This window comes from Grus americana, chromosome 2 (genome assembly GCF_028858705.1).
Source record: "Grus americana isolate bGruAme1 chromosome 2, bGruAme1.mat, whole genome shotgun sequence".
NCBI lineage: Eukaryota > Metazoa > Chordata > Aves > Gruiformes > Gruidae > Grus > Grus americana.
In genome coordinates this window covers 135,772,895-135,799,771 of record NC_072853.1, presented here as the reverse complement: position 1 = coordinate 135,799,771, position 26,877 = coordinate 135,772,895, and the positions used below count along the sequence as shown (strand labels likewise).

Sequence of the window (26,877 nt, the reverse complement as noted above, 5' to 3'; positions counted from 1 at the left end):
AGTTATAGCAGCCCAAGAAATGCAGTCCTTTGGGGCTAGCCTCTTCCCTTTCTCAGGGCTGGGAGCCTTAGGAGGAAAGCAGTGTGGTTATACCTGCTACACTTGTGGAAAAGAAATTATGCCTTAATGAAGTTTCACTCTTGCCCTGTAGCAAAGGATTTCTTGTTAGCTGGATCTCAGATGGCAGCGGGGAGGGAAAAAAAAAAAAAAAAATATCTTTCCCCAAGTAACTTGAAAGGCAGCAAAACTACCTCAAAGTAGAAAGCATGTGAGCAATCAAATGGATGCAAACCAAATTCAGAAAGTGAAAAGTAACATATGCAGCTTTGCACAGCCCTGGAGATGGAGATAAAGTATTTATAAGCAAATACTTCAAAGCCCTCCCTCCTCTCTCACTCCCACATATTACCAAGGCGGCAGCAGTAGCAAGCATTTTGGAGCACTGCAAGTGGGGACGAAGGTTACAAACAGCCGAATATGGCCTTTGGTGTGAAGCTGCCTGGGACACGCTGGTGCCTTTTGAGAACTGCTGTGAAAGCTCTGTGCATATAATCCAAAATCACCCCATTTGGATTATCATTTTAAGTGCTTTGCTGAAACTTTTGCTTCTGTACTAAACCAGGATTTGGATTAGAATAATCTACCATGTTGTAGACTATATCAAATTCTCAATTCCAATGCATAGTATGGAGCAATGCAGTTCAAAATGTGTTTTAAACTGAGCATATACCAGTAGAGTAGAAGAAAGGTTTGTTTTCAATAAGGAGGGGAAAAAAACAAAAGCAAAAAAAAGCACCCTTCCATGCATAGCTCTTCAAGCAGCTTACAGTGAGAAGTTGTTAGGAGGAATTATTGCTTCCCCACACCTTCAATAGCATCAAGAATTCCTTTTAAGCTGATCTGAAGACAAAAACCATTCAGTGTTAAACAAAGTCCTGTGACAATTCAATGACATTTTGATCTTGACAGATATGAATTTTGCCTGGCATTTTCATATCTACATTTTACCTAAGGCAGCAATGGTGAGGTTCTTCCTGACACCGAATCACGTGTGGTGACAGTTCCTGCAAATGGTAAGGTATGTTTCTGAGCTCACAAGGAATCCAAGAGACCACACAGGCAAAGAAAGCAAAAATCCAAACAACAAAACAAAAAACAGGCAAGAGAGACAAAAAACAGAAAAAAAGCATTAGCAGATACAAAAAAAAAGAAACGGCTTCAAGCTTGCTAGATGGAAGCTCTTGAATTTTGAAAAACAAAGATGGAGCTATATGAAACTATCTCTTTGAAATGTGTTGCACCTACAGCACAATCCCTTTCTAGCAGTTGATCGTTTTACTAAGATTGTTGTAATAGCTAGTTTTATGCGCTTGAGGTAGTGAGTAGTGTCCAAGGCAAAAGATTTATAGTTTGCTCCGGGTATAATGGTATGAGAGGAACTGGCTGCCAAATGGGACTGTGATTTGAAGAGGGCGCCTTTGGTTTGGTAGGTGGTGTATTTGTTCTGTGGCTGGAGTTCACTAGAAGAAGTTGTTTGATGCACTGGCCAACGATAACTATCTTGGGAGAAGGAGAAACCCAAATCCTCCAAGTTTCAAGGAAAGAGCAGAATGAAATACTTGGGTATGTGGAAAAAAAGAAGATGACAAACTCCATGGCAACATGAAGTAGATCAAATCATGGGGCACTTTGTGGTTTATCACTTAAAAAAAGAAAGATTTATTGACCCTCAGATCATGGTAATTTTTAGTATTAAATGGACCTCTTTTGAAGACTAAGCTGCTTGAGAAGAGGAGACAGTAGTTTTGGAACAGAGCCCTCAGCCTTAGAAATAACACTGCTGGTTTGGCTCTGCTTCCAATATTGTTGCCTAGTTTTAAAGCTTTTCAGCAGGACTTCACTCCAGTCTGGTGACCAGCGTGAATCACTGTGCAGTAGATTAACACAGTGTTTTCCCAAGTGTCTAATCTCATTTTAGGATCAGAATACAAACAGCAGCAAAGCATCCTTAAGTCCCAAGGAGTCCTAGGAGCAAGCCTGCAATTCAGCCCTGGTCAGGATTCACGTTATCAGGCTCCATGGAATCACTTGGAATATCCAGAATTCTTGAAAAGTTCTGACATTTCTGCTCTGACCTAAAACTTTACCTTTGCATGCTGAGTGCAGCTCTTGGCTGGCCTGTGAGAATGGTTTTATATGTATAACATCTTATCCTCTAAATCCCGCCTGCTGAGTGGATTCTTCCTTTCAAGCTCGCTTTTTATTGCTAGAGGGAGAGTTTTTGGAGGAGCTGTGTCTGTATTCCTTCTCTTTTGCTTGATGTTTTTTCTGCTATTTTAACAGTCCCAAAATCAGGGAAGAACTTTGCACTTTTGAACTGGCTTCAGTCCTTCCAAGAGGCAATGGCTGAGAGACACTGATTGAAAGTTTGCTAAGCTGTTTGCATACCTCTACAAGAAGACGACCAGGCTAGTCACATGCAGATCAAGGTCTTTTCAAGTTTTTAACCAGAAAATTCCTTTATTGTTGCTGAATTTGGCAATTTTACATCAAGAGATTGATCAACATAATTAAAAAACCCAAGCATTAGGAAACGTAGCAGTAGGTGATTCCAAGTCATTGATGCCAAAGGGAATCTGCGCAAGAAGGGGCAACGGTAAAAGATGTGGCAGGGAACAATAGATCACACGTAAAAAAGAAGAACAAGTTAGGCATTAGGCATGCTTCAACCCAGTTCAGGTTTTCGGCCATTACAACGTATACAAACCTTAGTCATTTAAAGTAAAACCAGTGAAGTGCTTAGGCACCTATTTTGAAGATGCCTACTTGCCTGTAAGTACGTGGGTGACTTCCTCCAAGGCCCGTGCAAGTGTGTTCTCTGCTATCTAATGAAAACATTTGTGTATTTACTTATGCATGCAAAAACAACAACGGCAAAACAAAAAAGAGGTCGCGTGTGAGAGGAGCCTATATAACTAGCGGTAGAGACAGCAGACCCATAGACAGCCCCCTCAGGAGGTATGAGATAGGTCACAATCTCAAAGTCACTTTATATACAGTCGGGATTATTATATACTTCTCTGTGGATTAAAGGATGATAGGTTTGTTTAAATGAAAAGCAACAACAACAAGAACATTTTTATGTAAAATTCCTAGCTTTCTGTAATTAAAGACTGAAGGGAGAGTTCCTTAAAAACAAATCATATGAAAAATTACCAACAATACTTTGAATATATTATGAATTAAAATGAGCATACATTTTTGCATGTCACTCCACTGCCTTTTCTCGTGTTACAGTTAGGTCAGAACTAAAAAAATACAGGGACTGTAGTAAGTACCATAATATAAAATTATATGTTGATTTTTCCATGGGCTATTAATATCTTGTTACTGTGAGACTGTACTGGTTGGTGGTTTCTGGCTTAGTGGTGTTTGGCTTATAGGTAAAGGAAAAAAGAAAAAAAAAAACAGAACAAGACCACCTCTGACATGAATACTAACCTCCAACTGCTATTTTATGTAACTTATTTTTGGTTATTTCCACATTTTTATCTTAACAGAAATTAAAGAGCATTATATCATCTTAGCCTGTATACATTTTTGTGCATGCTCAGAAGATATGTGCGGAAATACTTTTATCTTGCTTACAAGTTTCACTAGTATCAAGATCAAGACTCTTTAACTTCTGGATCCTGGGTGGAATTCCAAGGGACATTCCAGTGGGTAATAGAGTAGAAGATGTAAAATTGCCAGTAAGGGGGAGAAAAGAATTTTCTCTCGCAATCAGTCACAGGAGAGGGTGGGAAAATCAGTGTAGGAGTGGTGCCTGATGCATTCTCCTGATTCTCTCCTGATGCCCTTTAGATGCTCCTAAGTACACCGAGTCATAATCCAGCCTGCTTTCCTTCTCCTCCTCTATCAAAAATAATTGTATGCCTAAATATCTAACAACAAAATGTTGAAGTTCCATTTTTATCTCTAAGACAAACTCAAATTTCCCTTTGCTTCTGAAATGACTCAGAATTAGGGGACTGAAAACGTTACCACGTAGCTTGTAAAGGTTAGTGGTATTTAGTTATTGATATAAAAACCTCGGTGAGGGACTGCATTTGTAGGGGCTTGCTAATGGAACACAGAACCTTTCGCCTTTGGGTCACTGGATCAAATCTGTCTCATGTGGATAGTGACCAAAGTTTGCTACAATTTAAGTTTTCAGTGCCCTATATAAATTAAGTATGTAGAAACTAGAGATGGAAAAGACCTGTTACAGCTTGCAGTCCCTCCCCTACCAGTACAGGATTGTTCTCTCTAGTGTATTTCCCAGTTACAGATTTTCCAGTCCCTAGTAGGTTCTGTCCACCGTGCAGAGCAAAGCAGCTGGTACTAATTGGTATCTGAGTTTAACTGGGTCCTCGTGAACTCCCCGCGCTGGCACCGGAGCTGCAGGAGGGATTTGGCAGACACCTCTCTGCTGCCTGCCTCCGCGGGGGGCACTGGGCGGGCAGCAGCCCTGGGAGCGACCACATCCCCCCAGTGCTGCCTGCGATGGGAGAGCAAGCAAAAGTCCCAGCTCCTTCCCACCCTGTGCAAAATACCTTATAATACAGAGGGATTACTGAATCTCATTTTCACTGCCTCACTTATCCCCCTTTAAAGTCCTACCAATGTCCCTTCCATAACCAAACAGCTGCAGGTCATAGTTCTAAATTGTAGGTCTGATGGATTAGTTCGGGTAGCTAAAGGGAAGGCCAGATATTAGTTCAGACATTGATATGGACTAAAATTTTCCCAAAGTTTGGAAGAGATTTGGAAGCTTGCTTGGGGCTTCTTTTTGATTTAAATGAAAAGGTTTGAACCCTATTATCTTTTACAACTTCCATTTGCAAGTAATTAACTATGTTGCAGATTGCCCATTATTAAGTGCTAGGAACTGCGTACTGACAATATTAAAGTTAGACTTGTAAGGTATTTAATAACTACTGCTGGCTACAGCGCTGTTGATACACATGGGCTTTGTAGGCTTAAAAAACCCCCCAAACAAACAAACAAAGCACACCACCAAAAAACAAACCAGTGATGGTGGCCCATTGCAAAGTAATATAAACATGTAATAATTAAACAAGTTTTCATCGCTAGAAAAGAGTCCAAGTGGGACTACTTTAACTTACCCACCTCTGAGTGCCTCAAGGTGCAAGTTAGAACACTGAGACAGTGTTGAGTATAAGTGGGATTTCCTCAGCACTTCTAATTTTGGCCATACGCGCCTGTCCCACAGACTTTACAATCCAACTCTTCCTTCTAAAGGTGCTAGAAATACAAAGCCAGCCTTCAGATTACCAGAGTATTTTTGAGAAAGAAAACTGAACTTTGCTGCCCTGCACCAAAACCTGAGCTGCCGGTGAGGGTGGCGTGTCGGAGCCGCCCCACGCGCCCCGACTCACCGCTGGCAGGTGCTGCTGCGGGAGCAGGGCTTGCTGCTGCGCGGCCACAGCCCAGGACTCCCAAGCACCCCGTAAAATGCAAGCCTCTCCGTTCACAGTGCAGCTAACGACTGCTGCGTTACCGGAGTTATTTCTGACATTCACAGTGCCAAAGTTTCAGCTGTTGAAAAATTCAAGCGATCGTAAAGGAAGATCCTTTGGGCTTCAGAAATATTACAGTCAGGTGGTTTAAAAAAAAGAAGGAAAGAATTTAAAACAAAAGAACACCAAACAGGAACACAAGTAGTAAAAAAAGAATTGCAGTGAATCTGCAAAGGGGACACTCCACACTTTTTTTCCAAGGTAAAAAACCCACAACCCTGTGTTGTGAAATGTCTTTTTAAACACAGATTTAGAGAATGAAATTGAGGGTTATAAACTAGTAGCCAACAAAAGCAAGAAAGGGTGGAATGTTGGTAACCAATTGCAAGCACAGGATCCAAGCAAAACATCTTGAATTGCTAGTACTGTAATAAATTACAGTTTTCACTTTTGTATTCTGCAAGTGAAAACAGCACTAAGTCAAGCTTGAGAGAGGGAGAGTAAAGGATGACCTTTTTAATTCACCCGCACCCATTAGAAGTAGAGGAACTGCAACATGGAGCAGTGAAAAATGAAAATACAACGCCCATCATTGTGTGAAGGGACAGATCCTGCTCCCATAAAATGGGGTTCCTGTGTCGCTGAAGAGTTAATTGGCAGGTAGCAATAGATGAAAGCCAAACCAGACTCCGGGATGGCCTGCTATGGTGGCTGTTATCTCATTTTCTTCCATGGATTAATTTTCCCCTCTTTAACTTTAATTAGATAAAAGTCTAGGGGCGGGAGGTGGCCCTGGAGTGCTCAAAGGGCAAGAAGTGGTCAAGAGCTGGTTTCTCTCAAACTTTGATTAGCCTATTTGATAAGTGATACTAAGCACCCCAATTGGTTAATGAATGAGGGGGTCCCGTGAGGTAAGTGGCTGGGAAATTTAGCCTCCCCCACAAGGACAGTGAATATGTAAACTTCTGTCCTTCAGTTAGGTGTCTACTGTGGTTAGGAGTAAGGGTGATTTATATCCTATCTGGGTCCTGGAGTGTATCTACATTGATTGACTCCCTTGATCTTGACATCAGTCACTTGGGCTTTCAGAGAAAGGGGGAACATAGGAGATAATGAAAGCTACATTAAAGAAGACCTTAACATTTATGTAAACGTTATTCTATCTTCAAAGGCAGAACTATCTTTCAACAGAAAGGAGATTTATTTCCTACTTGAAAATATTAGAAAGAAAAAAGTTGCAATATATTTAATATCAAACCTCTAGCTTTGGTGCTGGTGTCAGCCTTTGGGTTTTCTCTCTTACTCCTTGACTAAAACGCATCATAGTTAAAAGTTTTACCACATACTGCTTGCAAACACTAATGCAGACACACTAATGTCTTGCGCAAAGAGACATCGTCCTCTCCCCGTGGGAAGAGGAGAGAAAGACAGAATGAAGAGTCTGGAGAGTAGAAGCAGAAGCGGAGAGAAAATATTTGGAATGCTCACACGTTGCTATCTCTTAAACGTGGGGCTTTTATACATGTAAATCCATGGCAGTAGAAACCAGAACACTTAAATAAAACTAAAATGCACCTCTCAAATGCTCCCCTAGTGAATATCACCTACATAATAAGATTTCCCCGGCTGGCTGCCAGGCTCTCCCTGGCCCGGAGAACAGAGGGCAGATTTGGGGCACGCTGGGGCTGGGAGGGAGCCTGGCGGGAGCCGGCAGTATCCTCGCTCCGCTCCGCGGGTGACCCGCCAGGCCAGCTGCAGCATGAGCATCAATTAAAGCGGCGTTCTCAACAACACTGAGCAGAAAGGTAATTTATATAACTGAGAAGCAGGGCCAAGTTATCACCCGTGGAAGGCTGAAAAAGTGCACAGACTCTCCTGGTTAAACATCTCTAATTCTGCTACAGAACACCTTGCCTCAGAGAGACATTTACAAAATCATGAGGGCGGTAGGCAAAGTGGATGAAGAACTGTTATTCACTGAATCTTGCAATATTAGATTTGGGAGTTTTTGCTGAAATTACGAGATCAGTTTAAAATAGGCAATACCTTTTTTCCTTGCACCATGAGTAGTGAAATTCTGGAATTTGTTGCCACAGGAGATTGTAGAACTAGCAGTTCAAAACAGGATTAGACACATTCATGGACAACGGGGCCATAAGCAGATATGAAAGAGGCAAAGATATACTTCTAACATCTATAATGCAAAAAACTCTGGATGCTGGGAGAGTATGAAGGAAATGAATCGCAGAGAGTAGTCATGCTAATGTGCTCTTACTAAGTAGCATCTCCTATTCTCTCAGACAGTATTGGGTGTGACAGACTGGCCTGATGTAGCAAGGCATTTCTTATGTTCTTATCTTAAATCTGATTTGGCTTTATCTAGTCCTTCAGTCATACCCAAACCCAGATTCTTCTATTAAATTTATGTATTTTTTTTCTGTCTAGCTTAGGGTAAAGCACATTTCTGCTTTCTTTTACTTAAGCCACATATTATTCCTCTCAAGACAAGTAGTCAACAACACAAGCCTTTTTCCTTATGGGTCCCAAAAAGCTTCAAGTCTGTCTTCACAACATGCAAAATGCAGTAGTTGTATTCCCGAGTAAAAGGCTAACTGTTGTTAAAGACTGCCTAAAAGTGCAATAAAATGGTAACTTACAAATTACGAGGTAGAGAATTTATAGTCCAGAATCATCTTAATAAATATGCCAAAACTTAGGACAAGTATGTAAGGCTAAGTAATTAAGGTTAAAAAAAAAAAATAAAATCTGTGGGAAGTCTTTGTATTAACTGGTATGTTTTTAGGCAGAGGACATGCAAATAAAGTCTTAGTTGCTAAGTCCTATATGGCATGTTTGGTAACTAGCAGACATAACATTTGCACTTCTAAATGGAATATGATCCTCTGTCTGGGAGAACTGGTCATTAATATGTAACCTGCAGAGCTGGGATATTCCTGTGGTAATGAGTAATTTCTTTGCAGTGAAAACATTAACACAAAAATATATAGCAAGGAGAGAAGGGAGAGGAAGTTTTCTTCCTCTTCATCTCATGTTAAAATCTTTCCTGCTCAGAACGTAGAAATGTAGAATTTCACAATTTGAGTGAAAAACTTTATTTTATCAGCAATATGAAATCACTGAACTCTAACTATGGTAATCAGGAGGAGCACCAAAGTATGGTCTTCACAATCTTATATACCGTGTCTTCTATTGAGATAAAAGGATATGAAAGGGCTGACATCTTGCCTAGGTCCAAAACGAAGTGACATTAATACACCTGGTCAGAGCAAGGTAGCAGGAAGTACAAATTGTTTCTTGGACAGCATCTCTAGACAGATGACATCTACAGAGAGATATCTGTAACATTATGCTAGTTCTGCTATATTCCTTGACCCTTTTTTCTGCAGTACTTAAACAAACCTGTAAGTGCTTACCTCCCACCTAAAAACACCTTTAAAAAAATATCTAAGAATCAAAGCACAGTCAAGATGGCATGAAAAAAACCCTCTGCAAGGAGCTTTTGTTGAGGTGTCTCCCCTGTGTTAAGGGGCCTGAGCTGTACTTGACTTTGAGGTTTCAGCTCTCCCACTTCCTCACTCTTAAATAAACAGTAATTTCTGGCAAATCAAAGAAAACCACACCTGACCTTACATTTATACCTGTGATTTCCTCAGGTCCACAGTGTTATTCTGAGAGAATAGAGAACCCATGAGCAGAATTCCCCAATGGATTTATTGGCTTCTTACACAAATAAACAAGCATGACTCCTGTACTGGTGCTGCTGACCTGTGAGATAATATCTGTGCAAATATTATCAGCATCTAGATCAGATTCTGAACTCTTCATTTAGTGACCAAAACTCCATACCCATAGAGCTATTCCTAAATTACAGTTCCAAGGACTCTTAATTGCTCAATACAGGGCAGGCAAATCCCTGTCACCAGCCACCAGAACATCCACTGGGCAAACAGCCCAGCCAAGCAAATAGTTTGGCCCAACATATGCACAAGCCCACACCATTAGATGAGAATCACACATGTGCATAAAATCTGCTCTAGACGAAAATATTGTCTACAGAAAACTGCATACATGCTTTGTCAGGGTGTAGCATATACTTAACGTGATAAATCATCTCTGTTTCTCCACCCTCCCTCCCCTAGCTGCACAGTGACTAAATACCTCTATCAACCAAGTCTTTTAAGTCAAATCAACCTTTTAAAAATTCCTCTTTCTTAATGCTCTAACATGCATGGGTTCACAAAAATAAATTACAATATTTTTATCTGTTTGGGATCAGTACTGTTTCCTCCTCCTTGTGTTTACTTTCCTTCAGTAGCTGACATCAAAATGTTTTCTGGAATGCTGGGACTAAATAAGTTATGCTTAACTCAATATCTAATACAAATAGCCCTGGGGAAGCTCCAGCAACACAATCATAAAAGCTACAGTTTCTTTTAATAGCTTGCCACACTTTGCTGATATAGTATTTCTCTAATCACCAATCTTTACGTGCCTTCCTGACCTTGGAGCTCTCCGTCCAAATGACTTTGTGGTATCAAAGGCTTGTGTCATTGGAAGAGTGAATGGCTTTCATTTTTCTCCCTGAAACTTCCGGTTCCTGGCATCTGCAAAGAATTATTCCAAGCAGTGTTTTGCTGCCTTGCGGCCACTGCCCTATAGTGGCCTGACTGATGGAAGTGACTTTTCCCAAAAAGGTTATTGTGGTCAGCGGTGGGCGGGTGCTGCCGTTGGTGCGCAACCAGCCCTGCTTTCTCAGCTGATTTCGTCTGACCATTGGGCTACCACAACCATAGACTACAGCAATTAATTACTGTGGGGTTTTGGAAGGCATCAAATAAATAGACTATATGTTTTATAGTAGAATAAAGCATTAAATGAAAACCCTTGAAAATAACCACAGATTTGGAAGCCTTCATCTTACAACAAAGGTGAAGTCCTGAGTTTAAAAGCTTTTAATCTTTGCAGGGGGACCTAGGGGATCAGGGTTCACTCAACAGAACCTCATACTGTATGAATGTCCAAAAATCACAGTTGTGATGCTCTGACCATTTCCAGGCGATGAGAAAGTCGGTGCCTGGATCCAAGTCTCAGCTACTTATGATTTATCTCTATTAAAGCTGGATTCTTGTTCTTTCCACCCTGCTTCCATCTAATTTCTCTTCTATCACTTCTTGTCCTTTTGCTCTAGTTCCTTATATTTGCCTCTATTTTATTATTTTTTAAATATAAAATGTAATTTGATCTATATGGGTAGTTACTATGCTGAAACAAACTAAATGAAATCATAGCCTTTTCCTTTCTTTTTTTTTTTTGGAGGAGGAGGAGGAGGGGGAGGGCAGAGGTGTAAGGAAGAGGATTTTCAAGATAGTTTTTCATTGTTTTAAGTGTATTACTGCCTTAGCTCCACAACTGTAGTCAAGCACCCTTAGTGCTGAACACTGAACTGTCATGTTGCAAAGGACAAACTGCTTAAAATCTCCATAGTTAGGATAGATAAAGCCAGGATGAGATAAGGTGACACAAAGGCTCAGAGAGGTTAGAAGACTGGTGTAAGCTCACACAGCTGATCAGTAACAGATAAAATTTGAAAATCCTGCTTTTTCTTCTAAGAGACAAGATTAAGACAGCATTCCTCAGAGACGGATTATGTTTTTCAATTACTTAAATTAAATTTTAATTCAAAGAATGAAAACAAAACATCTTCAGAGATCCAAATCCTCCCAAAGCAACCTAACTTGACCCAAACTTTTCTCAGGGCTTTCAGCCCCTGGTGCAGCTCTTTTGGCAGCATGGCCCTGTAACCCTTTCTTAAATGAAAAGGAGAGGCTCTTCCACCCACTGGGGGAAGACAGACACGAGGGACACAAACATTTCACAGCTGGAGGGAGCCAGCCACGGCCCCCTGCTCAGGGCTTCTCACTCCCTCCTTTCTCATTAAAACACAAAGATTAGGTGAGACGACTCACACCTCTGGTTTAGGCACCAAGTACGCACAATGGTCACCCCAAAGTTCCTCTTTGGGAACGCATTGCCTACAGCAGCACCCCACAGCCTGTATTCCCTCTCTTGGCCGGGGTTATGTAGGCACAAATAGATGCCTGTGGTGTGAATGCCTAATAACAGCAGAGATTAATTTACCAACTAGCTTTTCTCTCAGACGTTCCCCAGGTCTTTTAGGTTAAAATTCAACGGGCCTAAAAATCTCAATGCCTTCAGATGGCAGCTACTCATAAATTATCACAGTCTTTTTCCTCCCGCTGTGTGAAGTTAGAGTATGCTATTTCCACTGTAACAAGATGAATTTTGCTCTTAGCAATTGTTGCACGGGTAGAAAAAAAACCTTTATTTTCAAAAGAGTTTGGCCTTATTTACCTGGATAACTTCATGTAATGCTTTTCGTACTGAAATAATATGTTGAATCTCCAGGTATTGCAGATATTACCCCAGAAATATGGCCAGCTCTGAAAGGGAGCTCAGTTACTGTTTACTGCCACATACACAGATATACTACAGATTAGATGAAGTAGACTTCTATCTGAAGTCATACTGAACCCAAATATTCAAAGCATTACCAGGGGTTTTCTATTAGGACAAATTCCTGGATGTACTTAAAATCAGAAAAATTCTCCAGCTAATTAACAAGTTTTATATAAAGTAAATTAGAAGACTTATAGAATTGTTTAGATTGGAAAAGACCTTCAAGATCATCAAGTCCAACCATTAACCTAACACTGCCAAGTCCACCACTAAGCCATATCCCCAAGTGCCCCATCTACGCGTCCTTTAAATACCCCCAGGGATGGTGTCTCAACCACTTCCCTGGGCAGCCTGTTCCAGTGCTTGACAACCCTTTCAGTGAAGAAATGTTTCCTAATATCCAATCTAAACCTCCCCTGGTGCAACTTGAGGCCATTTCCTCTTGCCCTATCACTTGTTACTTGGGAGAAGAGCCCAACACCCACCTGGCTACAACCTCCTTTCAGGTAGGTGTAGAGAACGATGAGGTCTCCCCTCAGCCTCCTTTTCTCCAGACTAAACAATCCCAGTTCCCTCAGCCACTCATCAGACTTGTGCTCCAGACCCTTCACCAGCTTTGTTGCCCTTCTCTGGACACGCTCCAGCACCTCAATGTCCTTCTGGTAGTGAGGGGCCCAAAACTGAACACAGTACTCAGGTTGCAGCCTCACCGATGCTGAGCACGCAATCACTTCCCTAGTCCTACTGACCACACTATTTCTGATACAAAACCTGACTTACAACTTCATGATCTCTCCCAAAAAGAAGAAAACCCTGGAACTTCTTTAGGATGCAATGTATAGGATGTACTGTATTACAGCATTGAAGAATATTGCTGTATGACAGCAGCAATCATCAGGGCTTAAATCCAGGTTAAAAAAAAAGAGGGGGGAAAAAAAAAAAAAGAAGAGGTTGATCATAACTTAGGTTGATGCCTTACAACACACATGAGGAAAATTGAAAAACACCCTTGTCTCTTATTTCCAACCATATAGTAAAAAGCTTCTAAATTCTCTATAGACTGACTAAAAATAAGCAAAAAAGGCCAGGTAGCAGCAGTCAGGTTCTCCTGAATTAAGTTATATCCATGTGTATAGCACATTTCAATGTCCGAAGAGCCACTTGGATGTGTGAATCTGAACTTATATGATGAAAACCAGGGATATTTCTAAAATTGTCAGTAACAGTCAGAAGCTCGGCCACAATCTCACATTTTTTTCCATTTTTGAATGTCACTATTAAGTGTTTAATTGCTTTAATTAGGTTTGTCCATGAAGAGTAGCAAACAGAAACCCCAATACTCATAGTCAGGGGAGGATTTTGAAAGGGAGAGAGGGAAGGAGCCGAGAAGCTCACTGCCTGAGGTTGGGTCTCTGGATAGTGTTGGCTCTCTAATTGGGCTAAATCTGCCATGTTTTAGCATATCTGTTGATGTTGCAATCAGATCAGGTTTAACCCCCTGTGGTTCCTGGAAAGAAACCTTCAAATGTGGCCTGTCTCAAAGTACTGATAGGAATGCGCTCTGCTGGGCTGGCGGGACCCAATGCTTTGAACCCAGCCCCAAAGCTTTGAGCCCACCTCTGCAGCTCTGCCATGGGGCTGAAATACATTTGACAATGTCCGTTCTTTTTCAAAAGGTCCCCTGTGGTCAGCAGGGTTTGCAGGCCACCCCCAGTGGTGGTGGCATGGGTGCAAGGTGCCAGCTATCGGGAGCGCTTCAGCATTGCCTAGGTTGGGGTGCTGCCAGTACGACTCTTGGGACTCACGGTGGCCCTGAAGGTTGGCTGTAGCACCACATGTACACTACATACCATGTTATGGGACCATCTTTCCTCATCCTTTCTCTGAACAGGTTTAATGTTTCCAGAGGGTGGAAAGAAAACAGACTGGATATTCCCAACTAGACTGAGGATAACAATGACCCCAAAGACACAACAGCTGAGAAGTTTCTGGAGACCCTTCGCCACAAAGGCTTTGTGTGGGTCTCAGGGACAATCATCCTTCCTCTACTCACTCACTCTGTCCAGAGCCCTTTTGCATTCAGCTTAAAGCTATGGAGTGGGGTGCTTTAATTTGACTGTGCAGTGCCAGGAAGCTGTGGTATTTCATAGTGCCCATTGCTCTGAATTCTTTCTCCTACCCTTTTCGAAATCCAGCAAAACCAAAATAAAACAGCTTCTAACTGTACCTCTACTAATATCTGTTGTATCAAGAAACACTGAAAGCCACAGTGCTGCACTATTTCCAAGTTAAAACCAGTGGAGAACATTAACAATGCAATGTAATTATTACTGATGTAATGGTTAAAGGAAGGACTTAGAAATCAGGATTTCTAATCCCTTTTCACTTGGATTCATAATTCAAAGTCTTTATACATCTCATTTTTTCCACATAGAGACTATTTTTATGTAGCAGATGAATTACAGATTATTTTCATGATAGTTTTCAATATGATGGCATCATGCAAGGTATATATATACATAATATACATAAAAGTTATTACAGAGGAAGAAAGAAGACATACCTAGCAAGAAAAAAGGCAAGAAATGTAATGGTATATGTAAATGCACATATATTAAAAAACCCCAAACCATCCCATGTGATATTAGATTATATATCTAAAGACAAAAAGGAAATCTCAGAAATTATGCCTGTGAAAAGATTTAAAAACTAATAATGCATTGTCAGACAATACGCAAACACAGCCGTGCTTTCAGCATGTTAATAGTTACAGTTCTGCAACATAGGAAAAAAGGAATTCCAAGCACTAAAAGATTTCATTTGTCACAGGCCCCAAATCTAGAGCATTTGGGGACAGCTATAAAGTTATCTTGAGTGAACACAGGGCCAACATAATTAGGAGTAAGGAGGTAGGAAGCAAGGGGAATTGTCTGCATAACTTCACTTTGTAAAATCCTCCCATAGAAGGTGGCAGTTAGGAAATCTGCATAATAACAAACTTGTCACAAGACAAGGCCAACTAAATGCAACAATTAGAATTAACATTTTGCTTTGACTGGTTCCCAGGATTCCCCCTCTCCCTCCTCCCAGGTTTCACTACATGTAGTTAAAGTTGTGGCTATTGATTTGATGCAGTATTTTCCAGTACATGTTTTTTCCAACTGTTGTGTGGCTGCAAGAAGACTCTCTCCTCTCTTCTTTGTGGGCATCGGTTTAAGAAGCAGCTATTGAAATGCCAAACCCTCCTTTCAGATATCCCAGTGAAATCCCAGAATAAATTAGTTCCCCTCTAGTCTATCTAGACTCAGATCTGTGTAAATAATCCAGCCTGGCTCCAAAACAGAGCTACAACGTGCTATAAATTATAACTTATTATTGGAGTAGACCTTCTCCACTGACTGTCAGGTTCTTTCTGTTGGGAATTACTGGAAGCCCTCTGCTCTTTGCCTGCAACCGCACAGCTCTTGGGACACTGGATTTGTGCTTCCCAGCTGGCTCATCTGCCACTTTCCAATTGCTTGTGGTCTTCCTGCTCAGCCACTGACTCCAAGACAATCTCCAGCACGTGGATGCCCTCCCAGGGTGTCACTGGGCTATGTTCAGGGAGGTGCTTTAAGGGACCGCACCGGCAACGGAGCTGATCTCCAGGGCTGCCTTCCCCAATACACAAATTGAGACACCACTATCTTAAGCTGGCCTTTAAAACAAAGAGAGAGTGATTCTGAGTACTAAGCAGCCATCCTCTGAAAAATTAGCCATTTTCTAATGTAGATAGTGATTTTTGTTCCATATTTAGGGAGTTTTGAAAATTTTAATCACTATACCTATGATGGTTGTGGTTTCTCTTGTTTCAGGAAGGAAATGGTTCATAGGAAAGAGTAACAGAGCCCAGATGAAAAATATAGACTAGGGTTTGGTCTCTAATTTTGTGTCCTTTGCTCTATTAAGCATTCAGACTTCTTTTTCTGCAAGTTACTCCTGTATACTTTGGATAGAGATCTCTTCTATCTAGAGAAAAATATCATGTCAGCTAATGTAGTGATAAGATCCTTATGTAGTGTGATCAAATCAATGAACCACCTTCCCGAAGCTCTACACTGGGACAAGCATTCTTATTGCCCCCACTTCTCCTCCCCAGTTTGTATTCTTTGTGCTTTTTCTTACTGTTTCTATCTTGTATCTGTTGTAACATCTTATGATATTTGAGGTTTCTGAAGACGTGAATACATGGAAGACTCAGCTTTTGTTGGAAAAAGAATAAAGGCAAGAAAGGACTGGAAGGCAGTTGAACATACAAGCAAAACAGCTTTCAAATTTTAAAACCAGAAAGAAAATGGAGAACATTATCATAAAGAAGAGAGGGTGAGAATGGAAAAGGTTGGAGCTTGATATTCAGTTGTTCAGATTTCCTAATATTTCTCCCTCTCTCTTCTGCCTTTTAGTCTCATCCAGTCTTCCACATCCCTTCCTTGTGACAGCGGTCTGTCCTATAAATACTTTTTTAGAGGGGACAATTGAAGTAGATTGTGATGAAGCAAATTCAAGTTCAAATAAATACACTCACCCTTCCCATGAAATGTAACATGCATTATGGTCTTTTCTGAACTGAACTTTGCATTTTAAGGGCCAAGATTTGCTCAAGGAATAAGATATTGGGAGAATTTATTTCGCAGTCTGCATTATGCAATTAGTGCTATGCTAGCACATACTATTTTCCATGTTTCTTTTTAACCCTCTAGTTATTCCTAGATCAGCAAGCATAAGAGTTTTCCCCCTCATTTTCAGTTTGCCCATTCTGGCAGTTCTCCCACTTGTTAAAAGCAGCAAACCCTATGCTGAGGAGCATATAGCAGGAAAGTCCCTGGTTTCCAGAAATCTTTAAAAGTAAACTTTATGTGTTCAGTTCAAATTACAAATAATTTGATCTTATTCCAAATAATAATAATTTTTTAAAAGTACAAGCTGCACTTGTTTGTTGCAGAAATATATTTATTCTATAAATATATAGAGCATTCTGCAAATATATAGAATACTTTATAGTTGTATATAGAACAGATCTGAAAAGATTTATTTTGTCATAGTTTATCTTTTATTCCCCATCCACAGCATCCTTCCTATATTCAAATCCTGTATTTTTTTAGCATCTCAAATTATATCACTATTTCACTGTCACCACTCTGTGTGCCAAAATCAAAGAAGTGAAGAGCTGAGCACTGGAGAGATAAAAATATTTTTAAATACTTTGTCAATTTGCAAGCAGGTGCATGTACATATGTATTTTTTCAAGAAACTGTATAATTTACTACAAATATGGTGGAGAAAGGAAGTCCGCTGACATTTTAACCACACTGAAGTAAGGTGTGAGATTTGGTAGTATATCTCTGAAATCTTCGGAAGGGCAGAAGTCCTCCAGCAAAGGACTGGAATGTGGTATCCATCAGGTTACAACGCTGCTGTCACAGAGGCAGCAGCAGAAATGGATGGTTCGTACAGAAGAGCTCTGGTGTGGGCAATGGCAATACACACACCTGTTGGAGTTTGTGCATTAGATACAATGATCTATGGAGAGATAACAGAGTTGGTAAAACACCTTGGTTACAGCTCTTATATTTGCTGACCATAAGGTCCATGGATGCTCCCTGTTCTGACCTCACGTACCCCCGTACAAGAGAGAAGGCATCTGCAGAGGGCTTCTATGCATCCTCATGATTTTGTGCTTAGACACAAATGTGTTAGTGTGTGCGGACTCTATATCGGAGATCAAGGTTTTCCAGATATTTTCTTTATGTGTCAGGCTAAAGAAATTTCCATTGACTCTACAATAAATCCCAAGGTCAGCAGAGTTGCCTATAAAACCAAAGCAGAATCTGTTGAAGTACGCAGAAAACACAGATCTTCAGCAGGGCTGCTCTGAATTTAGCCTGGAGGCTATTATTTCTCTGCATGAAGGCCAAACTAATGATTCTTCACTTAAAAGAAATCATACAAGTCTGTTAAGAAAAATGGAAGTGGTTGAAAAGGTCTGCATAAAGTAACACCAAACTGATTCACCAATACACTTGAAAAGAGTTGGGTGATATTTCCTGGCACAATGAAACAGGTGGGACAGGTGATTTTTTATTAATTAGTTTTGGCCAACTAACATTTTAACTGAATGACTGCTGGAAAGCTGCTAGGATTAGGTGTTTGTAACCATTAAATGCTATGATAAAGCTTATTTATTCTTCACATCAAAGTAAAAGAAACAAATACTTGTTAATACTGAAAGTTAGGTCAAGACATGCGGACAACTGTATTTTCCCATTGGTTTCATTTCTGCACTTCTCTCTATTCTTTTTTTGGAAAGCACCAAATGACTTCAGGAAAGTCTTGTGGTATTTCTAGTAAAAGTAATAAAGTAACAAGAATCCTCTAAAGACTTTTTAAAAGCAAAACAACGCACAAGATGTTCAGATGGTCCCTTTTTCCCCCTTCATTGTACCTCCAATTATTTATACATATATAAAATCTCTGGGAGAGTCAGAAAGTGAGGAAAAGATTCAGCTGGGAGTGCAAGTTTCTGAGAAGGTGCTGCATTTTCTTTGGATGCGTGCTGCACACACCGCAGAGTCAGCAGTTCAGCAGAAGTGACAGAAGTCGAGTACCTGCCAATGTCAGGAGCAGAGAAGGCAGGTCTCGCAGGAGCGGGAACCGGGAGTGAAACCAGCAGCTCAGCTGGACTCCTGGAATTTCCCTCCAGTAGAAAGTGTTTTGTCTTTAGGGCCCTCCTCACTGCTACTCCCAGACACCATTTCCCATCACTCCTTTCTTCTTAATCACACCAGGCTTCAACTTAGTGACTGCTTGGCTCATATTTCTTCACAAAGGTAGCTGAAAACTTCTCAATCCACATGTCCATCTTGATTCCTCACCAACATCAGACCAGGATAGCTCACGTTTAGATGCTCACATTTTTGGAAACTCCCCAAAGGGAGGTAGCTTTTACCATCTATCCCTTTGAAACCACGGGTCAGCAACCCACCTACCTCCCAGTGCAACAGTAAGGATAAAAGGTAGGGTCTTGGCCCTGCTGTTACATCCTACAACCAGAGAAAAGGGCCATCACCCCAGCCCTGACCCCCACATTTGGTCACATAACCCAAGGCAGGGAATGCATCTTCTCCTACATGACTTGACGAAGGAGCACACCCTCGTCACCCCATTAGTAGTCTTTGCTCTTCCTCTATTCCTTGGCCCACTTGACAAAACCGTTGTCATTTTAATATCATGTTTTGCCATCCCAAAGGTGCTCCTGCCCTAGAAGGGAGGGGTGGCAGGAGAGGGGAAGAGACCTCTGCAGTAGCAACTTTGCTGCTCCAGGAACAGAGGGAGAAAACAAAGTTGTTGAGGGTGGTGACCATGCCGTGGGCAGTCACTGCAGTAGGGCCACCCCAAATACTAAGTCTGACCTTGGCAGTAGCTGGATTAAGCCTGTCCACAGTCCTTCAGAATGCAAGGGGAGGGCACGGGGTTGTTTTGATGTACGCAGCAACCAGCTGCTCAAGGCAGGTCTTCTCTGCCTAGGACTCTAGGCAGTTTTGGGGTACAGCTTTCATCCCACTATTCTGTATCTCCACCTGACACTCAGCTGATAAGACTTCATTTCTATTTACCCCTTTTCTAGTCAACACTGTGTTCCTTGGATTACAGTAAGAAAAAAACAAATTCTATAAACATCGTGATAATACCCAGGTGCCTCAAGGTTAGCTGTCCTGTTTTTTTTTTTCCTGTCTATGCTTTTGCTTGATCTAAACCCATTTGTACCTATTCACTCTATGTGCCTGTATCCATACTTGCTATTTATTTACTTTTCATAAAAATGCTGATTCTGAATTTGTGGCTGACTATACTTCAGATGGTGATACTGATTTTTTTCCAGTTCTGTTGAAAGCAATGACCATGGAAGTTTGTGGCTTTACATGTGGTTTTGTAAAAAATAGCACTGGTAGGGTTTCTTGGTCATATGTTTTCTCTAAGTGACAGTGCAGTTTAGAAGATGACCTCTCAACATATTCATTTTCAGGGATACCTCAGACTAATTTCTATTTTAGGTTGGATAGATTGACAGAGAGAAGTCATTCCTGCACTTTCACATTTATGCACACAAATATTTTCAGAAGATCTCATAACCTATTTTTGCTCATTTCCTAAGGGCAACTAGTTATGGGGGGTTTTTCTGGAGGAAAGCAGGCAAAACAGTAGTTCACAGAACTCCTAGGTCAAAAGTTCTATGACTTCTGCTCACCTACAGCTCTTTTTGTCTCAATACTCCTTGTTTAAGAATTCATTGTGGTCTGTTGTCTTTTTTCTTTTTCCCCTGTCACTTCTGGGGATAACCAAGGTCAATCCTATTAATATTTTCATGAGGTCCATGATTTCTGAAGCATTGTTAACTACTGTGTATGAGAAGTTTCTGGGTGCCCAAGATTTCTGAGTGAATCAGATTTGGGATGATGCAGTTTTGGTTTGGGCCAAGGCTGCCATCATGGACACTTTAAAGAAGGACCAAGCTTTGTTTGCTGCAAGTAGAGGCTGTTTTGCTGGATGCAGCCACTGGCTGGCCTGGACGCCCCTTGGATGCATTCAGCTACAACGGCACTGGGAAGGGAGGAAGTTAGGGAAGGTGGTGGGGAAGACAAGCGACAGGACCTGAAATTACTCCATTCCTATGTTGCTAATAGGGGTCTGGAAGAGGCCAAGGAGTAGGGCCTCCAACAGGAGCCATGGGATGAGACAAGGCAGCAGAGCAGGCGTCAGAAATGCCTTTCAGGGGAAGGAGCTGGAGGAAGTACTTGGAAGACAGCAGGTCTTCCTGCTGGGCAGGTTTTGTTTTCATCCTCACTTAGGGCAAAACTTCCTGCAGCACATATGCATTTTTCCTCTTCAGTAATAATTGGTCCTTTGGGTAATTTTCAGAAAACAATGTGGAAATTATAGGAAAAAATTAACTAGCGAACAGACTGCTAAAAAACGCTTTGAGAGGAAAAACCTTGTAAAGTTAGGAGTACTGAAGGTCTTTGGGGGAGGGAAGAGGAGGGGAGGATGGGCGATACATGAATGACTTTTGACACTTAATAGACATTAGCACATATTTCATACTTCAGCAGACTACAAGTAGAGGCACAGCAACAGAGCAGGGCTATAAACCTAGCCACAAATATATGAGAGACTATGTGCAGTAATCTCACTATTAGGAACAGCAAGTTTTGAATTTCTTAAGAGAAAAAATATTTTCTACCACAATGAAATAAAGCCAAAGCATAAACCCTGAAGAGAGATGTGCATATGCCTGTACACACTTAAGATTATAGTACAGACATACAAATCTTAGGATTTATTTAGCTATGATTAAACTAAATATAAACATATCCATCCAACTAAATTAAAAAGCACACCATTCAGAGGCAAGAAAAGTTTTTATGAGTGAATCCCACATATCTTTCCTCTGCATAAAACATAACAGCTTGAAGGAGCATTAATTCATTAGACAATTCACCTATGTTTTATCATCCAACATAGACCATCTAACAATCCAACTGAATACACTTGTGGGTCACCAGTTCTCACAGCCAGTAAAAATAAGGAAGTATTTCTCATTAAAATCATCAGAATATACAAAACATCAAGCACCAAAATGTCCAAATCACACATCTACATGAAAGTAGTATTCACACCGACCCAAATTAACTCCAGCTCCTCCCAAACAACAAACTTTACAGTAATACTAGGAGAATAACAAATATTTACCTCCCATGCCTCTAAAAGGGCCACCTTCTCTTTAGGCACTGATTCTAAAAATCCTCCTCACAATAATTACTGAGGGCCTAAGCTGGTTTCTGGGGAAGACGATGAATAGCTCTCCACTTGCTCTGGCAGAGGCCCTAATTGCCTGCCTCTACTAATGAACTAATCTCAGGCACCTGGAACTAGCAGGCTCCATGCCGGGCAGGCAGGGCTCAGGTTACCTAAGAAATGCTCCAAATATATTCACACAAATCACTAACCCTGCAGATGTGCAAATACTGCTTTTGTCATATTGCTGGAGAGATGGACATGTGTTTGCAGTACTGTAGCACATAAAACCTGAAGATGAATTCATTGTGTTGCTTTAATCCCTTCCAGAGGCCAGGTGGGCATTTGGGGAGCCAGATAAGTGTGTTGATTATCCACATTACTCATTGCATTAATCCACTTGTCTGTGCGACACAGAGTATCTCAGATGCTCACAGCATAAATATGTAGGTGGCTGGAGAAAAATGTATGTATTTCATGAGTGCCTGTTGTCTGTAAAATGAAACCTAATCAGGAAGTTAGCCTAAAACTTTGGCTAAAACCTAAACAAGTCCAAAATCTGCTGATGCCTACAGTTTTTAAAATTACAGTTAAAGGATCTGGAAGTCACCAGAGGATGTAAGCAAGCCTCAGTATAAGCATTGTGAGACAAACTACTGCACTTTTAACAAATTTTAAAGGGTTTTCACAGGCAAACAATTTTCCGTGACCTCAGAAATTAAAGCAGGTGTCATGCAGCTTTCCATCCAACCATCCACAAATTTCTTCTCCTTCCCTGGACTCATTATGCCGATAAACATGTGGCAAATTCTAGGTATGTGTCTGGTTTCATTTGAGGAGGGAAGAATGATATAAACAAAACACACTTTAGCAGGAAAATACAGGAGAGCAAGAACAGGCTCTCTTCTTGGTCTTTGACAAATTGCTGAAATGTATAGCTGTCTGGCTCTTAGCTGATGTTCAGACAGGATGATTAGCATTAAAAAAATTACCTTGATTTGTTCATGTGCCTGAAAAATAGCATTATTTATATTGCTCGCATAGACACAAACACCTAATCTTTTTATAAGCAAGGGTAGGAACGTCTGCCTGAATTATCTACATTTTGTAGTGTTCCAGGCTTTGTTGGTTTTTTTCTTCAAGACATCATAAAAAAACCCCAAACAACCCAAAACCCACTGAAATAGACGTTTTCAGGTCAGAGACCTGGATAGATTGGATTTCAGATATTGATTGGCAAACTTACAGGTTCACTGGAAAAGATTGCGCAGGCATTGCACAAGTTCAGTTCTGAAAGTAAGAGGAAGGCAGACGAGGCAGCTCTAAAGGCTCAGAGCTTAGCATTTACTGGCACTGAGGAAAGTCCAGAGACATTTGTGCACAGTATGAATTACCCCTCACTGATAGCTGAATTTCCAAGATTTCCTTCAGAAGTATATTTAAATAATACTGTTTAATGTAGACTGCCAGAATACACTGCTACATTCTTACTAGCTTGAAGAGCATTCCAACAGAGAACAAATCCTTTTGTCTTCTGTACTCTGCTAATTATCAGAAAAATGAACTCAATTAATGAATTATTATTAGTTAATGTGACTGCTGAAAGATAATATCAAAAATCCCTTTGATCGAAGAACTACACAGATACCAGCTATTTATTAATGCAATGAATGCAGCCTATGAGGTTGAGGAGAGTAGCAGAAATAACAACTATTATGCTTGTTTCATGTATGACAGTAAACTTCTGTGTGAAGAAGGGCTTCTGCAGGTACGAGTCTGGCTTCTTCCAAACTGCTCAGCTTCTTCTCATGCTTTGGAAGAGTAGGTGGATGATGGTGAATACAGTAGCATCAGAGTGACAGTGCTGCTGTCATCACTTGACTCTAGGATGCAGGGAGCAATCATGCCACAGACAGCAAAATACCTCCTATGCCTTCTCTTCTGAGCACTATGCCAGGATTGAGGAAAGCGAATGTGAAATCCTTGCCAAGGAACTGATCTACTTCTGTTCTCCATAGGGAAAATATTCAACACAATGGTGTCCATGCATTCTTCATTTCTCCTCTCCAATCACACGCACCCCCAACAAAGGTTACAAAAGATGTGTGTGCCTAGGAGCATAAAAAACATCCCCCCTGAAAATTTCTCACAATTAAAGTCATTAGTGAAATCAAGTAAACACAAAACATTTAGGCATTTCAGGAAAGAATTACTGTTAAGTGATGTTATGATCATAAAGAAAGGGGATGCGTAGACCTGTTCAGATACCTCTGGATATTTCCTGGAATGTATAACACCATCCTGTCACCATACATTAAAAAAGCAATAGGAAAAGTTGGGGACTATATTTAAAGAAAGGGAAATGATTCAATGACCCCAAACCGAGACATTTCTTGTAAAACCTCTTTTTGCTTACTCATATTTTCTTTCTTTATTTAGTTGCTTACGACAAGCTCCCAGGTGATTTACCCTTCCCATGACCTTATGTCTTTTCACTGAAGTGGTGACCCCAGATATTAATGTGGGTTTCGAGGTTGCCTTTTAAAGCATTGTTATTGATGAGCACTCATTTTCTTAAAGGCCTCTTTTTTTTTACATGCAGGGTAGACATTCTCACTTCCCACGAGCTGTGGATTCATTCTGCAGTGCGTGAGGGGCTGGGGTACTCCTGGGTACTCCCACCTGCCCTCCTGCACAGCCTGAACTCTGCTTCACCTCTCTGAGCTCCCACCAATACCTCCTTGGCCAGGCCAGGTCTCTGACCTCCTGTCCCAAACAACAGCACCACTAATTGCTATTGGGTTGAAAAAAACCCCTCTCATATATGCCATATATATATATTTATATGCACCCACTTGTATATATATATACTGAGCCTAGATGAGGAAAAACAAGACTCTGTAGTTCTGACGTGGAAATATGAATGTCAACCAAATTTATACTGCAAGCCGTTTGGAAGTCTCTCTCTTGCATTCTCTTTCTGTTGAGATTCAAGTTCTATATGCACAAAAAAAGAAAAAAAGAAAGAAAAAGCCTTGGGAAGCAATCCTACTCCAAAGAGTGAGTGAATGCCAAGGTTTCTACTGATTCCAGCAGGATTTCACCCTTTTTCATGTCAGCAAAAGTCACCATCTCTTGACAAACAAAACAGAGGATGAAATCTGCCTTTCTGCTCTGTCTCAGTTTTTTCATACCTGCCTGCCTTTCACTGAAGTGTTTGGCACTGACTACAGCTGGCAGCAGTTATGACAAAAAAAGATGGCCCCTAAGTGGGATCTCATGTAACAATTCCTGAATTTCTAAATTATTTGTGAAAACTTATGTGCAAATTTTTCCTGTTTTCCAGAGAGGTCTGGGAACTGAGTCCTCTGTAGAAACTTGACTCATAGTTGCTCAGTGAATTTGGTACTGAGCAGTAAGTACACTGCTTTTCACTTTCAGTGCTGTAGGAAGATTTTATTTTTATTTCTGTAAGGTCATAAAGTGCATATCCTAACATCATATTATGTATTCAATATATTAGAAAAACCTTTGTCTTTTATAAGCCACTGCATGTGAAGCCATCTTTTCCTGTCAGGGAGAGATGACAGGTTGCCTGCCATCACCTACTCTCCAGCAAAGTCAGCAGCCCACACTGACAGTGTGAAAACATCTGTTGAATGGATTTATTGACTAGGTCTTAGGTGCGAGTTGTTGGGGGTTTTTCTCCACACTGTTTATTACAGCCCTGACCTAATGAACTTAATTTGTTGACATGTTTCCCTCAGTGTCTTACTTGATCCTGTCTCACATTTCTTTCTACTGTGCTGTTTTCTTGGAAACAGGAGTTCCCGGCGCATCGGCATGTCCACCAGTTGCAAATCTACCAGGCTCAGATGGCTACAGTTGGCATGGCGGGATTAGATAAACATCGGCCGGTGTCCAGGACCCCGTCTTCCCCCGCTGATTCCACATTACCTCACCCAGCCATGGACCAACCCAGCCAGCATGTCTACACGACTGGTAGGATTCCCTAAAGACTGCTTTTAATAGGCAGGGAAAATGCGTTTGTTCATGTAGGATCAACAGATTTAAATACCTCGAATACCTCCTGCAGCAATGTATTCAGTTTTAGCCTTACTGTTCCTTGGTTTTATGACGCTGTACTGGCATCAAGTCAACCAGTGCAGCTGATAAATCACAGGGTTAATATTCACACAGCCATAAATTATTATCATTGACTGGCTCTGGCAATATAGTAACAGGTGCATTTTTGGTGCCTTTAAGTCATTTATAGCTTTTTCTTTCATTTCCCCATCCTCTGGTTCTTTTTTCCATGTTCTTGTTGCCTGTTTTGTAAAGAGACCACCAAAAAGTTGAAGAAAGACCACCAGTAAGTAGGAAAGCTGCTATATAGTTCTCAATGTCTTCATTTGACAAGTCAGTCTATGCTATGAGGTTGCTTTCCCTACAGAAAGAGCAAAGCTGTAGCCACGACTAGAAGGTGATGTTGGCTACAACTTTGGTGTCTTTCAGCAGTTGTATGGATTCTCTACAGAGGATGGTTTTATGGTCAAGCCCTGGGAAGTCCAGTCACTCAGGGAGCATCTCCCATTGGTATGGTCTGGGCTGTCTAAAGCGGAGTGATTTGAACCTCCAAAATCTTCAGTGAAAGGAAGAAAAATGACCACAGAAACCCCATTTCTTATTTTGGGTAATTTAACCTTGCAAGAAGTTCCATCTTTTTAAGACCCTGAATCTCAGTGTAACATTACAGCATGGTTAGAAGTGAAGATTCACTTACTCTGTGCACAAGAAAGGGGAAATGAATACTTGGAGATACTGTTCAGATTTCTGCCAGTAGTATTAATTTCTTCACATCAGTTGGCAGAACGTGCCATACCCTGAACACTTACAGCTCTTTAGGCTATGACTATGGATTAGTGTAGGATGGAGTCCTTAATGGGCACTATATCTGACGTGCATTCTCTCCTGTCTCTCCAATTACAATGTGAACTTGGAAAGCAAAAAGTTATTATTTTAAAGA

At 40.9% G+C, this 26,877-nt stretch overlaps 1 protein-coding gene across 12 annotated transcripts in view; it reads left to right on the top strand.

The window, feature by feature from the left end:
- HDAC9 (histone deacetylase 9) overlaps nt 1–26,877 on the top strand; it is a 484,926-nt gene that overhangs the window by 316,521 nt on the left and 141,528 nt on the right. For all 12 annotated transcript variants that reach the window (XM_054816940.1, XM_054816933.1, XM_054816932.1 and 9 more), the window contains one exon: nt 25,676–25,853. In XM_054816940.1, the coding sequence (XP_054672915.1) occupies nt 25,676–25,853 (178 nt within the window). The remainder of the gene's footprint in view (nt 1–25,675; nt 25,854–26,877) is intronic.